The sequence below is a fragment of the Salmo salar genome, chromosome ssa06, assembly GCF_905237065.1.
Source record: "Salmo salar chromosome ssa06, Ssal_v3.1, whole genome shotgun sequence".
Taxonomy (NCBI): domain Eukaryota; kingdom Metazoa; phylum Chordata; class Actinopteri; order Salmoniformes; family Salmonidae; genus Salmo; species Salmo salar.
Window position 1 is genome coordinate 28,690,906 of NC_059447.1, and position 15,430 is coordinate 28,706,335.

The 15,430-nt window shown below is 43.5% G+C and overlaps 1 protein-coding gene and 1 long non-coding RNA gene across 2 annotated transcripts; one reads left to right on the forward strand and one right to left on the reverse strand.

The window, feature by feature from the left end:
• Nucleotides 1-293: 293 nt before the first annotated feature.
• LOC106601606 (RUN domain-containing protein 3A) lies at nucleotides 294-15,272 on the reverse strand. The gene is made up of 11 exons (XM_045720130.1): nucleotides 15,017-15,272; nucleotides 5,472-5,587; nucleotides 5,023-5,156; nucleotides 4,801-4,886; nucleotides 4,608-4,697; nucleotides 4,438-4,518; nucleotides 4,158-4,323; nucleotides 2,612-2,769; nucleotides 2,353-2,472; nucleotides 1,809-1,900; nucleotides 294-1,504 (listed from the first exon to the last, which is right to left on the reverse strand). The coding sequence occupies exons 1-11, from the start codon at nucleotides 15,121-15,123 to the stop codon at nucleotides 1,362-1,364; spliced, it is 1,293 nt and encodes a 430-aa protein (XP_045576086.1). The 5' UTR covers nucleotides 15,124-15,272; the 3' UTR covers nucleotides 294-1,361.
• LOC123743420 (uncharacterized) lies at nucleotides 8,562-12,821 on the forward strand. The gene is made up of 2 exons (XR_006770190.1): nucleotides 8,562-8,739; nucleotides 9,486-12,821. It is a non-coding gene; the product is annotated as an uncharacterized lncRNA (long non-coding RNA).
• Nucleotides 15,273-15,430: the final 158 nt, after the last annotated feature.

Consider the following 15,430-nt stretch of genomic DNA (forward strand, 5'->3'; position numbering starts at 1 on the left):
TCTATTTATTCTATTTCTGTGCATTTAATCAAAGCCGATAGGCAAAATCTGGGCGATGGTCCTGCAGGTTTGCAGCACAATGTACTGAAATCAATTACTTTTTTCTTGGCCCAATAGCTTACTAACACACTTGTCTCAACTAATCAAGGTCTGCTTAAATGGAATCCTTTCATTAGTAGAAAATCATAGTATTACAGATGTATACTGTTGAAATCAGTGGATTAGTTGAGGGTAAACATACTTTAATAACATTTACGCACCTTGCAGAGAAAAAAATACTCACTGTAAAGGGATTGACATAACAAAAATAAGGCTGTTTATTGCAACTAATAGCATAGGTCATTGAACAAAAATAACCAAATATGCACGTGTAAAAATAACAGAACACTTGATTTATAAAATCAGATTCATCAACAAAATATAAAAAGCAAAGTGACAATAAAACTGTTGATAGACAGACGTAACCAATTGCTGCACACATGAACACATACTGAAACAGTAATGTCTGACTGCTCAAGCAGGTCAATGATTTGGAGATTCAGGCCATCCAAAACCCAGTATAATGGAGGAACAATGCCAATATCATTCAGCCACATGCATCAAATACACATCTAGCCACTATGTTAGCAACACTCAACCTGCATCCACTCACAAACACCTAAGAATAGCTGATGTTGTTGTTAGAATTCAGTTCAGCCTTCTCCTCCAAGTGTTCTGACTTAATCGCAAGTGCGTCATTCCAGTTTGTCTGTCATTTTGACAGGCAGGCAGGAGGATTGTATAGGCTGAGGCAGGGCTGGGACACACAGACAGTACAATGACCAGATGTGTCAGGTGCAGAGAAAGAGTTAGATAAGGAGATCTAGAGGAGAGGAGAATTTAAATAGATAAATAAATACATGCTTTTGGATAGTTTTGTAGCTTTGAATTGCGCTAGTTAGATGTGTCCAAAAGGCATTAAATACAGGCCAACATTTTGACATAGGAATTCACACACACACAGTGAAAGAGTAGGATGGACAGTGTGAGGATATGAGAGAGGGTGTGGGTGAGGAGGGGCACAGAAGAACTAGGATCCTTTAAGTTTCATTATAACTTTAATTTAATCCACACAAAAATCCAGAAATATTAAAGAGCTTTTCCCCCTCTAATCTTTGCAGACATGAAGCAGTGGGTTGAGTGGAGTTGGTTGGAGAAGGGTTTGGTTGAAAAAGGGTTTTGTTGGTAACTGTGTTAATAGTGACAGTAGGTAGGTAGATGTTCATGATCTATTGAGTGTCTCCAGGTTGAGGCAGGCGGGTGGGGTTGGTTGGTTGTTGGCTTTGCGCTGGGCAGACAGAGCTCTGTTGGCATGGCGCCCCCTAGCTGGGGGAGAGTGCAGGGCTGGGTTCCATGCTGATGTTGACCAGACACTCACTGGACTTGAGGCTGGACATGGACTTGCAGCTGGGGAGAGAGGCCAGAGAGCCACAGAGACCTATCATAGAAGGGGTGTAGTCTTTTCCTACAGAGAGAATAGACAAAACACAATACAACTCTGTCCCTAAAGCACACTTTGGCTATCAGCATAACTTAAACACCCACACAAAATACACCATAGACACTGTTCAAACATGCCTTTGTATGTGTGTGTTTGTGAGGACATGTGGATGCATTCTTCTAAGTGGGTTTCTGTTTCTGTGTGGTTTTGTGTTGGTGCACGTATGACAGTGGGTGACTCGGTTCACATATTTCTGCATTATCAGTATGCATTGCTGTGCGTCTACAAATGTGTTTGTATAATGTACATTTATCTGTCGAGCACCAACCTGTATCTCCGTTCTGTTGCCCATCTGTCTTCTGGGAATCAGAGTTCAGACTGACGTCAGCTGAGAGCTGCTCCAAACTGTGGAAGCTTCTCCTGAAAGGATGAGTGACATCATGAAATACTGTTACAATAACATCTGTGTAGAAATTGCGTCGACATTTCCTGTTTGCTAAAATTATAATAGTTTGCCTAATTTTAGTTTATGTGACAAAACAAGCAAGTATAGTGTAGAGAATCATTGTACCATCTAAACTGCAGTGAAATATATTTTCCATAACCAAAACCAGCTGGTTGAATATGCTGTACAAAACCGAAAGTAAAAGATGCAAAAATGAAACTTAAGAACGGGAAGCATAGAAATACCACACATAGAACAGATAAACACTTCTTATACTTCTTTTCAATGAGAATGACATGTCTATATCACACATTTCTATGTGAATTTGGTTGGGTCGCCCAAAAAGTTACATATTGCAGCTTTAAAATGTACAGTATCACAAAATCACACACATGCACATATACACACACTCATACAGTAGATATACCTGCGGAAGAGCTTGACGTCCCCCTGGTTGTTGTAGCCTCGTATGGAGGGCCACTGGTTGACCAGAGGGATGGACAGATCCTTAGTCAGGTGGGAGGAATCACAGGGGATGAGGGCAGTGCTGGAAGGAACACGCTTGTGATTAACTCTTAACATCATCTGATATGTTATGTACTGCATTTGTGTGTGTCTGTTTATGATGTTTGTATGTGTCCCCGTCAATGTATACTAGTGTGTGTGCATTTGTATACTGCTCTCACAGTTGTGCCTGCAGCTCCAGTACAATGGACTCCAGCTCCTTCTTCTCCTGCAGGCTCTGGACTCTGAGCTCCTCTAGCCTGGCACTCAGCTTCTTGTTCTCCGTCTCCACGTTCTTCAGCTGGGACTCCCGCAGACGCACCAGCTCCTCCAGGTAGCCCTGCATCACAGACACAGGCACAGACCCAGACACAGACACACAGTTAGAAGATGGGACTGGAGTGCACACAGACTGTGTTCTGCATACCCCAAAAGTACATAAAGTTATTACTCTATATACAGTGCCTTTGGAAAGTATTCAGACCCTTTGACTTTTTCCACATTGTGACGTTACAGCCTTATTCTAAAATGGTTAAAATCAAATAAATTCCTCATCAATCTACACCCAATACACCATAATGACACATTTTAGAAAATGTAGGCAATCTTAAAAACTGAAATACCTTATTTACATAAATATTCAGACCCTTTACTATGAAACTCGAAATTGAGCTCAGATGTATCCTGTTCCCATTGATCATCCTTGAGATGTTTCTACAACTTGATTGGTTTCCACCTGTCGTAAATTAAATTGATTGGACATGATTTAGAAAGGCTCACACCTGTCTACGTAAGGTCCCACAGTTGACAGTGCAGAGCAAAAACCAAGCCATGAGGTCGAAGGAATTGTCCGTAGAGCTCAGAGACAGGACTGTGCCGAGGCAAAGATCTGGGGAAGGGTACCAAAACATGTCTGCAGCTTTAAAGGCCCCCAAAAACACAGTGGTTTCCATCATTCTTAAATTGAAGAAGTTTAGAACCACCAAGACTCTTCCCTGAGCTGCCCGCCCGGCCAAACTGAGCAATCGAGGGAGAAGGGCCTTGGTTATGGAGGTGACCAAGAACCCAATGGTCACTCTGACAGAGCTCTAGAGTTCCTCTGTGAAGATAGAACCTTCCAGAAGGACAACCATCTCTGCAGCACTCCACCAATCAGGCCATTATGGTTGAGTGGCCAGATGGAAGCCACTCCTCAGTAAAAGGCACATGAGAGTCCACTTGGAATTTGCCAAAAGTCACCTAAAGACTCTCAGACCATGAGAAACAAGATTATCTGGTCTGATGAAACCAAGATTGAACTATTTGGCCTGAATGCCAAGCGTTACGTCTGGAGGAAACCTGGCACCATCCCTACGGTGAAGCATGGTGGTGGCAGCATCCTGTTGTGGGTATGTTTTTCAGCAGCAGGGACTGGGAGACTGGTCAGGTTTGAGGGAAAGATGAGCAGAGCAAAGTACAGAGAGATCCTTGATGAAAACCTGCTACAGAGTGCTCAGGACCTCAGACTGGGGTGGAGGTTCACCTTCCAACAGGACAACAACCCTAAGCACACAGCCAAGACAATACAGGAGTGGCTTCGGGGACAAGTCTTGAAATGTCCTTGAGTGTCCCAGCCAGAGCCTGGACTTGAACCCGATGGAACATCTCTGGAGAGACCTGAAAAGCTGGAAGAGATTCTATGCCTCATGTCTTTAGGAATGTAAGGTTATCAGGAGGTCAAAAGGTCACCTTCTGGGCGTACACAATCTTAAACCTCTGCTCCATCTTGCGACACTTGTTCCTCCAGCTCTCCTCGTCGGTGACCAGGGGGATGTAGGGGTGTTCTGGGACACTTTCGTCACTGGCACTGCTGTCCACACTGCACCGGTCATCCTCATCACTCAGGTAGTCATAGCTGTAAGCAGGGGACATATAGCAGGGGAGTTACACACTGCTTGTAGTCATATCTATGGCTAAGCTACTGACTAGTATGACATATATTCACGAAGTGGGCATGTGGTTGTCTCACCTTTGAGTGAACTTCAGGTAAGGTGTGAAGTCAATCACTGCAGGGGACTTCCCATCCAGCGCCTCCCCCTTCAAGCAAAAACTGGACAGAGAAAGAATTGTGAACTTTAAGATAACAATGTAACAAATAATAATGCTATGATTATGCAGGCCTGAGTAATGCTGCCTCACCTGAAGTCTATGGCACTGAGGCCAATGAGCATGCCTGTCAGAACAGTGGCCTCCTCTCTCAGTATGATGGCTCCGTCATCATAGAACCTCCTGCAGTGCAAAGCCTTATGATTAGTTATGTTTTGCATGTTGTTTCTAAGGTAGCTTGGTAGTTAATAGGCTAGATGGGATACTATTTTGTGGTATATCTGACCTGGTTGTCCGTGTGTCCCTCAGGGCCGTGGCCACATACTCAGACAGACGCTTCTCCATCAGCGCCACACGGATCCATGCCCGACCCTGCAGGAAACAATGGAAGGAGAGAAAGAGAGAGAAAGGGGGAGTCAGTGGGAATGAGAACGTGAGTGCCAGCTAAGGGATTTTTTACTCTGAAGCTCTGGTGAGACACACACACACAGATGATCCCCGTCCTTGCCTTGGCTCGTGAGGTGCTGATGTTCTCAATGTTTTCGATGCTGGTGATGCAGTTGTTCTGCACTTTGCTGCATGCCAGCCGGATGTAGTCCCAGAAACTTCGCTGTCCATCTGAGATGAACCAGCTTCCTGGACCTGGTCCAAAGATAAAACACTGACAATGACTCCCATCTCCTACAACAGCCCACACAGTGTCCCTGTCGCTCAACGCACCACAGCAGATTGGCTTTGCATCCAGCACTTTAACTCAGTCAAAACAGATGGGCATGCCATGAGCTCATGTAAAAATCATTACATTTGCCTAATATATATATATATATATATTTATTTATTATGTAAATAAGTAAATAGTAACATTTGAAACTAGGGTAAGCCTTGAGGCTTCCGTATCCTGAATTAGAAGACCGAGAGACTGATGGACACTTCCATGTCCTGTACCTGCCATGTTACCTTTGAAGCGGTGGCTGAGGATGTGTTCCAAGATTGCAGCGAAGTTGACAAACTCCTCGGACGAGTCATCGATGGGCTCAGCTGTGTACTTTTCCAGGAGTGTCTTCACCGAGAATCTAAAAGAGAGGAGAAGAGAGAGACAGAGGAATGAGAAACAAGATAACTACGTACGTATTTGCGAAACTATTATATATGGAATAAAAATCCAAGTAGCAAATAGGTACAGTATGTTGAAAGTAAAGAAATCATGTAAAAAACAACACTAGAAGCAGACAGGCAGAGACAAATGTACTACTGTACTTGACTTGTGCTAAACAATAGCTGAGAGGAGTTCTTTGGGAGCAATGCCATCGAATGCATCTGAGGTCACCCCCAATTGTCTTGTGTGCAACACAATGTCCCCCTTCAGATGCTCCGCAAAGTGTCCGTGACAACAACACAATTAACCCCCTTGTCTCAACCAATGGCAGATGACACGGTTGTCGGCGTGGCAGCCTTTGTTCAGTATGGGCTCCCAGGTCCTGTCCGTCCCTTGGTCTGTTCCCTGTAAGGAACCAGCCGACATCAGAGTATGACCAAATACGACCCCCCCCCCTCTATACACGGTGGTCTGATCTATTTAGGACAGCTGAAGCCACTGATTTAGTTTGGCTGATGACCTCGAGATTCCACTGCACATCCCACTGAGAGCTAAGCGCTAGAGGCTATGCTGTGCCTGCTGAGTGTAAGCTGAGAGTCCAGGCACAGACTAGGGCTGACTGCCTCTTGTTCCATGGGAAACACTAGCATCACCGAGGGCAAGACTGCCCTGGCAGTGGGCAAAACTTCCATAGCCAGGGGCAAGACCACGGTCGCGATGGGCAACACCTCCGTCTCCAGAGGAGTGACCACCACCTCCATGGGGGACTCCACCATCAGTAGGGAGAAGACCACAGTAGCTCTTGGCCGAGCTAGTTTCACCAGGGGAACCACCACCACCTCCTTCCGGAAGGCTCTGATGCCAAAGCGCAGGACCACCTAGAATAAATGGACAGGAGCTCAGACGCCAGGGCCAAGACTCCCAAAGCAACCAGGACGTCAAAAAAAGACTTGACTGAAGAGGAGGAGTGGAAAGTCACCTTCCTGTCCAGCAAGACTAGCTTCACTAAGGGCAGGATCTTGATTCTGAAGACTAAGTACGCCATCTCCTGGGGCAAGTCCTCTGTCTCGTGGAGCAGAACCACCGTTACCCTGGGAAAGATCACTGTGACCATGGGAAAGACCTCCGTGACACGAGACCAGACCACCAGCTCTCTGACCACTCTGACCTTCACCCATGGAGAGAAGTCTGTGTCTGTGGTCAAATCCAGCCTCACTAGGGGCAGACAAACTACACGGAACATCTACTGGGATTTCCATCTGTGATTATTGTATACGGTTACACTCAAAACAGAGGGACTTTTATCTGGTCAGTTTTAGCAGGTCAGTAGTAGCTTAAATCATGTCCATCTGTAATCAGTTATTCCATGTGTCTGATCAATGTGCAGCATTCTGCAGCTCGAGTGTCAATGAAGCGTTCATGTTTTCAAAGAAAAACATTTAGCATGTCTTTCAAAATGAATTCCACATGATGAGACTATTGTTAGGATGTGTTACGGATCTAACAGGCTTGAAATGAGATATTCAGATGTGTGACAGAGGAGATGAGGTTGGTGGTGTGTTGGCAGGGAGGCAGGAGGACACAGCTGTGTGTGGTGTATGTGGAGACACTGGACAGAGCATGTGTCATCAGTGTGCTGTTCAACAGAGAACCTCAACGGTAATTCTCTGAAGCAAAAATACAGTTTAAATGTCCCCATTTGTTATAAAACAACAATTGCATGCTGATTAAATTGGTCTGTTTCAAAGTTGAACACATTACAATAACTATGCTATGTTCAGTTTATAAGGACAGTCTTAAACTAGGAAATGTGTCTGTCATAACTGATTGATTGATGTAACCTGATGCTTATAAAATAACTGCTTCAACACTGCTTGGCTTGATTTTGTTTGTTTGCAAATTTGACTTATTATATAACATACAAGTAGTAGGAAACAAATGATATGTACTGTCCTGAAGTGGAATAATGAATTATTTTCATACTAAAGGACCATAGACAAATGCAATATAAGATTATCTGATCATCTCTACATGGAATAAACAATTTTACGGACACAGACACTTGGAAAAATCCTAAGAGCCACACCCATATTGGAGACCGAAGCCAAGATGCACATTGCACATTTGAGAAGAGCAGACATAGGCCATTGATGGAAAACATGAACTTACGTCAACATCCTTGCCTATATAATAATGTCTCACATTATATGTTTCATGATGCACATGATCCATACAGCTTCACATAGAACCAAGGATTTACAATCAGGGGATATAGGCAAGAATGCTGCAGGATCAAGTGATGTCACCACATATTGTCCTCTGGGCAACAATGTCTCCTTCAGCCGCGTCGTGGTGGTGATGGGACAATCGTTCCACTGTACCAAGCCCTCAGATAGGCTACAGCCACCTACGGCTGCCTCTGTCCATTCACAGGGACACATGGGTGGTATGTGGCCTTCCAGAGCCCACGTCTACAAGCTCAACGAAGGCATTATGTGACACGGGGGTAGCACTATCCACACTTAGCATTCTGGTCTACTCTGGACTCTCGTTACTGTTACTATCACACCCAAGCTTTACTGAGCGGGGTGTGCTGCATGAGCGTGAGATGTGTCGCGCCGAGTGAACCCCAAAATCCACCACCTCAGCAGGGTCAGAAATTCAACCTTCTTCTCAATGGGCAACACCAGCATCACCGAGGGGAAGACGGCCCTCTCCCTGGGAAACACCACTATCAAGAGGGGCAAGACCAAGCTCACCGTGGGCAACTCGTCTATCACCAGGGGCAAGAAGACCACTTCTCTGGGCGCCTCCACCATCGCCAGTGCCAAGACCAAGCTCACTATGGGCAATGCCTCCTTCAGCAGGGGCACCACCACCACCTCGTTTCGAAAAGCCTTTTTCGCCAAACGCAAGACCCTCTAGATGAGAAGGGACATCATTGGGTGGAGGGACTGGTGGCTAACTCAACAAAACATAAAGACAACATACAACACCATCACAGGGGACATAAGGACATCACCGCAACATCTACACAGGCTATATCTAAACTGACTTCTAAAACACTGGATTATTTTGCTTTGGACCATTTTACTTTTTTGATCAAACAGGATTTTATCAAGGAAACAGGTCAGTGGTTTTAGAATTCATAGATGTGTTCTACTCTACCCATGATTCCAGGTGAGTCTTTGAGTTATGGGTTGTGCAGAAGTCAATGTCTGTTGTACATGTTACTGTTGGACACCCTATTCAGTTGCCTAGAACAAAACTTTGAGAACATTTGGCCTGCTACATTGTTGCAATACTCTATGACAATTAGGCACTTTAGGTATTTCTGCAGTCCTGATATGTCAAGGAAATCAGTAGTTAGCAAGATGGTCATCTCTGATTATCAGTAAAATCAGTTTGTGATTACAACATCAGAATCTAATACTGTAGTTGAATGATTAGAAATTGATAATGTCTCTGGATGTGGAGTTAGAGCGGTAATAACTGATATGCCTTAAATGATAATGGATTGAGTGCCACAGCAAGATACACTTGGTACGATTTGACACTGAAAAACAACTGCCCGGCCTTAAAACAAACATCTTTTGTGCCTCCTCTCACTCCTCTTGGATCTCAGCCAAACCCAGTCTCAGCTCTCTTCAAACGTCCTCTTGTTCTTTTTGCTACCTTTCCTACTGTACTTACGTTCAGTTGTGCTTCATTTACAATACAATTTAGGATCAGGGTTCTCTAATTTGTCCAAAATAATCTCAGAAGATTAGGATTGACAGCTCTCAATCACAATTTTATCTCTTCCCCACTTTCTCTGACTAACTCTCTCCCTCATCGCCCCCTCCTCTCCTCTCCTCTCCTCTCTCCCTCTCCAGTCTTGGCCTAACCAGCAGGATCAGCTGACACTGGAGGATTCCTCCCTGGCCACGGCCATGTGAAGTGAACACTGTTGGTGTGATGCTGTGTTTCAGATTCTCTACTGGGTGTGTGTGCACCTGGAGGATCCCTCCCATAGGGGAGATGAGCTCAGCCAGGGGAGGAGATGCAAGCCCTGTGTCTATGCACCATGCAATATCATGGGAGGAGATAGTATTAGTTGACTTATTTGCTCTGACGGAGAGATTACAAACGTTATGACCAAAATAATGTGTCACATCAAGCAATATCGATAGATGGAAGGGTGTGCCTCACATCTCAGTGAAGTGAATGTGAATTTGGAGGAGTACAAAAAGTAGAAAAATAGAGGTGCTGGGAAGAACTGAAGGCATAATTCATAATAATGAACATGATGAGGGGATGTGATATGAAGGATATAGTATGTCACAGAGACAGTAGATATGGTAATAGGAGAGGAGGAAGGTGGGGAAAGGTTCAAGTGACATCTGAACTTGTATAATAGTGTATATATACTGTAATGTGAAGTGGTTGGTCCTGCTGGTAACGTTCACATTGCAATGCCAATGAACCTTGCTTATGTTTAGTAAGGCAGAGGTCATCTGTGCAATAATATGCTAGAAATATGTGAAAACAAGAGGGAAACAAGAGGATAATTAGGCTGAAAAAACACCAATATTACGATCATAATTTGTTATTCTAGGATGGCAGGCTCCAAGTGCTGCTTTAATGTGCACAATGAACAATGGGACAGCCACTTCTGAGTGGATGAGAAGGGTTTTTATGAGGAAAAAAGTAGAGCAGTGGAACCCTGAGGCTGAGAGAGAGAGGGGCAGAGAGAGAGGCTGAGGTAGAGAGAGGGGCAGAGAGAGGTAGGTAGAGAGAGGGGCAGAGAGAGGGGCAGAGAGAGAGGGGTGAAGAGTGGGACCATTTGTGGTGCTTTGCCATTGTTTAACACAAGAAAGGACACACTCAGAGTGAAGAACCATACTGTACAGTCCCTCACAGAACACACATTCAAATTTAAAATACTTTACAATCATTGTGCAGCTGGTTCCACTTTATATGTCCTCCTCGGGATATTGCAACAGAGACAGTAATGGCACATTCTCCCCAGCCACACCCAAAACAATTAAAGGCTTCAACAGACAAAAGATGACTTGCTCTTCCTTCTCATCTCACCCACTTTTATTTACAGCGAGCAAGAGGGTAGGACCTCCAAATCTTTAACCATCTTATTTATGTTTTCTTAGGTTCAACGTGTTGGCACCAACAGTGTTCATCCAGTCATGGACCTCGTCATGAGAGCTCTTAGGCCAGAATATGCAACAACAAAGTAATATATCAACTGGCCTGTAACAACATTCCCTAGTGATAGCTGTTTCTCCTGGTTTGGCCTCTTTTCAATAAGGTAAAATAGCAGCTATTGGTACAGTCTGTTTCTCTCAGATGAACCAAGTACAGATGACACTCTGGTCCCGCCATGTTTTAAAAACATATGTAGCCCATAGCAACAGCTATACTATTATGTAAGACTTATTTTATTCTTGACATTTTATTATTATTCTGGCCATGGTAAATACTTATAAATGAAAGCCAGCTTAAGGCATGAGTGGTATCTCCTTCAAAAGTAATTTTTTCTCAGGACTTGAAAAGTTGATGGTGCCAAGTTCCAACTGAGATTTCTTCAGTCATTTTCAAACACACATCAAATTAGTACATGAATACATGAGACTTTTCCACTTGGAGAGTACCAGCTGGACCATACTATATATCTATGACCTCTGCTGACTTAACTATTGACCTAAGACCTTTGACCCAGGGAAGCAACAATAGTTCCCTGTGATGTTGAGAGTATTTCCAGATTTCTGTCACTGTACTGTCTATTGCTGTGCATGGAAATCTCTGTCATCAAAATAAGTTCAGTCGATGAAACATGATGTAATGGGGAGGTCACTTTGACACATCAGATCACTGCATTTTAGAAGTCACTATATCTTGGCTTTGGTGTCAAAAACAGGGCCAACCCATGAGATGTGCCATCACAGAGTAGGTCTACTAGTATTACTGAGCCCTACTATATCAGTATAGCACTAAAACAACCATGTTAATGACTTGGAGGAAGAGCTTTGAATGGGAGTGTGATGCCAGTTTGGCAAAATCAATTATGATCCCTGATGACAAATTGACATGGGGATGAAGCTCTGGGTCCAGCATTTCACCAAGGGTCAATGACACAGTAAACGGATTCAAATTCAGTAATCAAGAACAACTCTGTATGATAATAGAGCATTCACAAATAGGCCTCAAGACAAGGATTTACTTCCAAAAAATGAAAAATAGGAAGTCCAAACATGTTAATCTATGTGTGTCGATGTCTGGTAAATGTGTATGTTGTGATAGTGGAGGAAATGTTTTGTATTCAAATTGAATATGTACACGTGCATTAGTGTTAGAAGAAGGATCATGCTTGGGCTGGTGTGCTAACTGAACACTAATTTGGGCTTCGTTGGGAGGGATGGCTAATGATCTGAAGATAACTGTGTCCATATCAGTCAAACCTTTTTCATGACTCCCTCCGTTACTCTTGGCATTAGTCTGGAGCACAGATCCACCCTCTATTCTTTGCCCCAAGGCTGCCCTGCTCTGTCCTGCTGGTAGCCCTGCCTATACAATGAGACACACACAACATCAGCCTGACTCTATGCACAGCCAGAGGTCCTGAGGTCACAAACATTCACAACCTTTGTCAACTTGAACACCACCTGGGACAAGGGCTGTCATTGGCTGAAACATGGAAGTGGTACACATCTGTCTGGCAGGAAAAGAGGCCTCTATGACTTACAGCCCATCTTAGACTGCACAATACAAAAGGTAGACTTGACATCGACACAGATGCTTTCAGATATTCAAAGCCTGGGGAATACATGTATTACCCTTGCATTAAACTTAATTCATAGCTCTCATTGAAAAGTAATTCATGTCTTTCCCAGTGGAGAAAACTGTATGATTAGCATTACTGATGAAAAACTGTTGTGAACATTTTTTGGTTTGTTTTGTGTCCTGTGCCTGTGTCTTTAAATGTCTTGGATTAAATGTTCTTGGCACGGTCTGTGTCTGAAAAATGACCGAACTGCAACAAATGTCTCTTTGTTCTCTCACTAATCCTTCTTGGAGTCTGAAGTCTGTCTTTGAAAACATTCTTTATTTCTGGTCATGATCTATGTCTGTTCTATGTGTTCCATTACACTGTGTTCCACTAAATGCAGACAGAACCCTTGACAGAGAGGTGCTGTAATTAAAAGTGCTTGATCGTGTTCCTGGAGTTTTCATTTGTCTCTTTATTCTTCTATCCAAGCAGCAAACAAACACTAAACTCAACATGTCATATCATGAGGATGTGGCCAATGTCGATGTCATCGGATTGGAAGGATGGCAAGATATCCATGATTAGAAACAATGTCATGAACCATATAAGCCTACCAACACTACACATAGAATGCGTAACTCCTTTTCTGCTAATTTCTTTGTCTAGAAATTATTTAGTGAGAGCACCAGGAGCTTGAGTGATGTCACTCCCGTTGGTCCTCTGTCAAACAATGCCTCCCTCAGGAGATAAAATGTGTCCCTGACGGCAAGACAATGGGTCTCCTGGCCGCTCAGAGTGACAGCACACACTGGACACATACATGCCTCATCTGATAGGTTCACGTCTCATCATGAGGGTGCCCACAGATAATATATTCACATCGCTAACATACAAGCTACAAGCCACAGACCCACACGTTTCTGAGGCAACAATCCAGTTGATGTTCCTACTGGAGCTCCTTATATGAAGACAGGGATATAAACCATGATGACTCACCATGGTACATGTTAACACACAACGGACATGAAGACAGGGATATAAACCATGATGACTCACCATGGTACATGTTAACACACAACGGACATGAAGACAGGGATATAAACCATGATGACTCACCATGGTACATGTTAACACACAACGGACATGAAGACAGGGATATAAACCATGATGACTCACCATGGTACATGTTAACACACAACGGACATGAAGACAGGGATATAAACCATGATGACTCACCATGGTACATGTTAACACACAACGGACATGAAGACAGGGATATAAACCATGATGACTCACCATGGTACATGTTAACACACAACGGACATGAAGACAGGGATATAAACCATGATGAATCACCATGGTACATGTTAACACACAACGGACATGAAGACAGGGATATAAACCATGATGACTCACCATGGTACATGTTAACACACAACGGACATGAAGACAGGGATATAAACCATGATGACTCACCATGGTACATGTTAACACACAACGGACATGAAGACACACAGTGAAGAGGAAGCTTACAGTATAGATGCATAAGGACTCAGAGATAAGACACATTTGGGTATTTTGCAAAAATACATATGCACTCTTGAAATAATTCAAGAGTGCATATGTATTTTTGCAAAATATATACATACATACAATTGAATATAGTATTATATTAATTTACATGACAAATGTTTATCATCATGAAGTATTCACATTAATTATGCCTTTACAAATAGGAATATTCTAGGATGGAGCACTGATGATACATTAGCCTACATTGGATAAAACATAACTTGGTGAAGGAGAAGTTATCAAATAGCATTCCCATGACAACCAGACACAGGTGTATGACTGCTATGCAATTATATTATCAGCAGTATCAGCTGTAGGTATCAGTTACTCTGGTATAGATGAGCTGGCAAAAATGTTGTAGGCCTATACTTTTTTCTGAGAGCTCTCTCAGGCCACCGGGTGAAATTCCTCTGGGTGTGTTTAGTGCATAATGAGTACAGCACAGCAGCATTCAATGACCATAATAAACATCCGATTTCACTGTGATGTCATTATCTCGGAGCAGCATTTCTATAAGCGGTAAATAATGTCCTCGTTCCAAGAAGGTTGTCGTCGTTGCTACATCACCGACCTGGGGAATTCCGGTGGACCAATGCCCTCTCCAACATAGGCCTCACACACCCCTTTTAATCCACTTTCCTTTCAAATAGGCCGACATAGCGGCGGAGACAGCGGGGTGTCCACCAAGGTGAAACCGCATATGTGGCTGTTAATGTATAAGGCGATCTGGTTCTCTCTCACCGTTATTTACCAAGATAAAAAAAACGTTAAACATTTATCCATTTAAATTTCCACAAGTAGCCTAATGTATAGGCTACCACAGTGCCCATATCTGTGAAATATGTTGCCTTTTGTTTTTCTTTTCGTTTTTTTATGAGAATGTATGATTGGGAACAAACAACACAGGACAGAGCTGGCACTAACGCTTAACTATTGCAGCAGCAAATTATTCGAACGCTTCATACATTGCAGCCTAAACCATTACACATGTATCTCCATGCATGCATTCACTAATATGTGTGGTTAACATGACGTGCCAACCACACGAAACCTCTGCTCCCCTGTGTTTACCTGCATACGGTGATGAGATTTCTTCGCTCCACGCCGACGCTCCGAGAAGATGCCTTTTTCGATGTCAAACCCATAGCCATTGCTTTTCGGACACAGCCGGATTCCATTCAGCGGCGGTACGGAGCCTTCCGGTAGTCCAGCACCACCAAGACCCCTCCCTCCGCAGGCCTATGCCATATATTCCGCTGTCCTCAGTTCTCCGCGAGAAGCAGATGCTTAATTAGTGGGCTCTCTCAACTACCAACGATGGAGTTGTGCAGGGTGAATAGACAGAGAATATAATTAAAATACCCTCTGCATCAAGATACCCAATGCACATAATGTTGAATTAGCCTACATAAAATATCCCATCATTTAATAATCCTACATTTTATCATAATGTGCTTTGCGGTTTTATAACACTATAGAAAAATA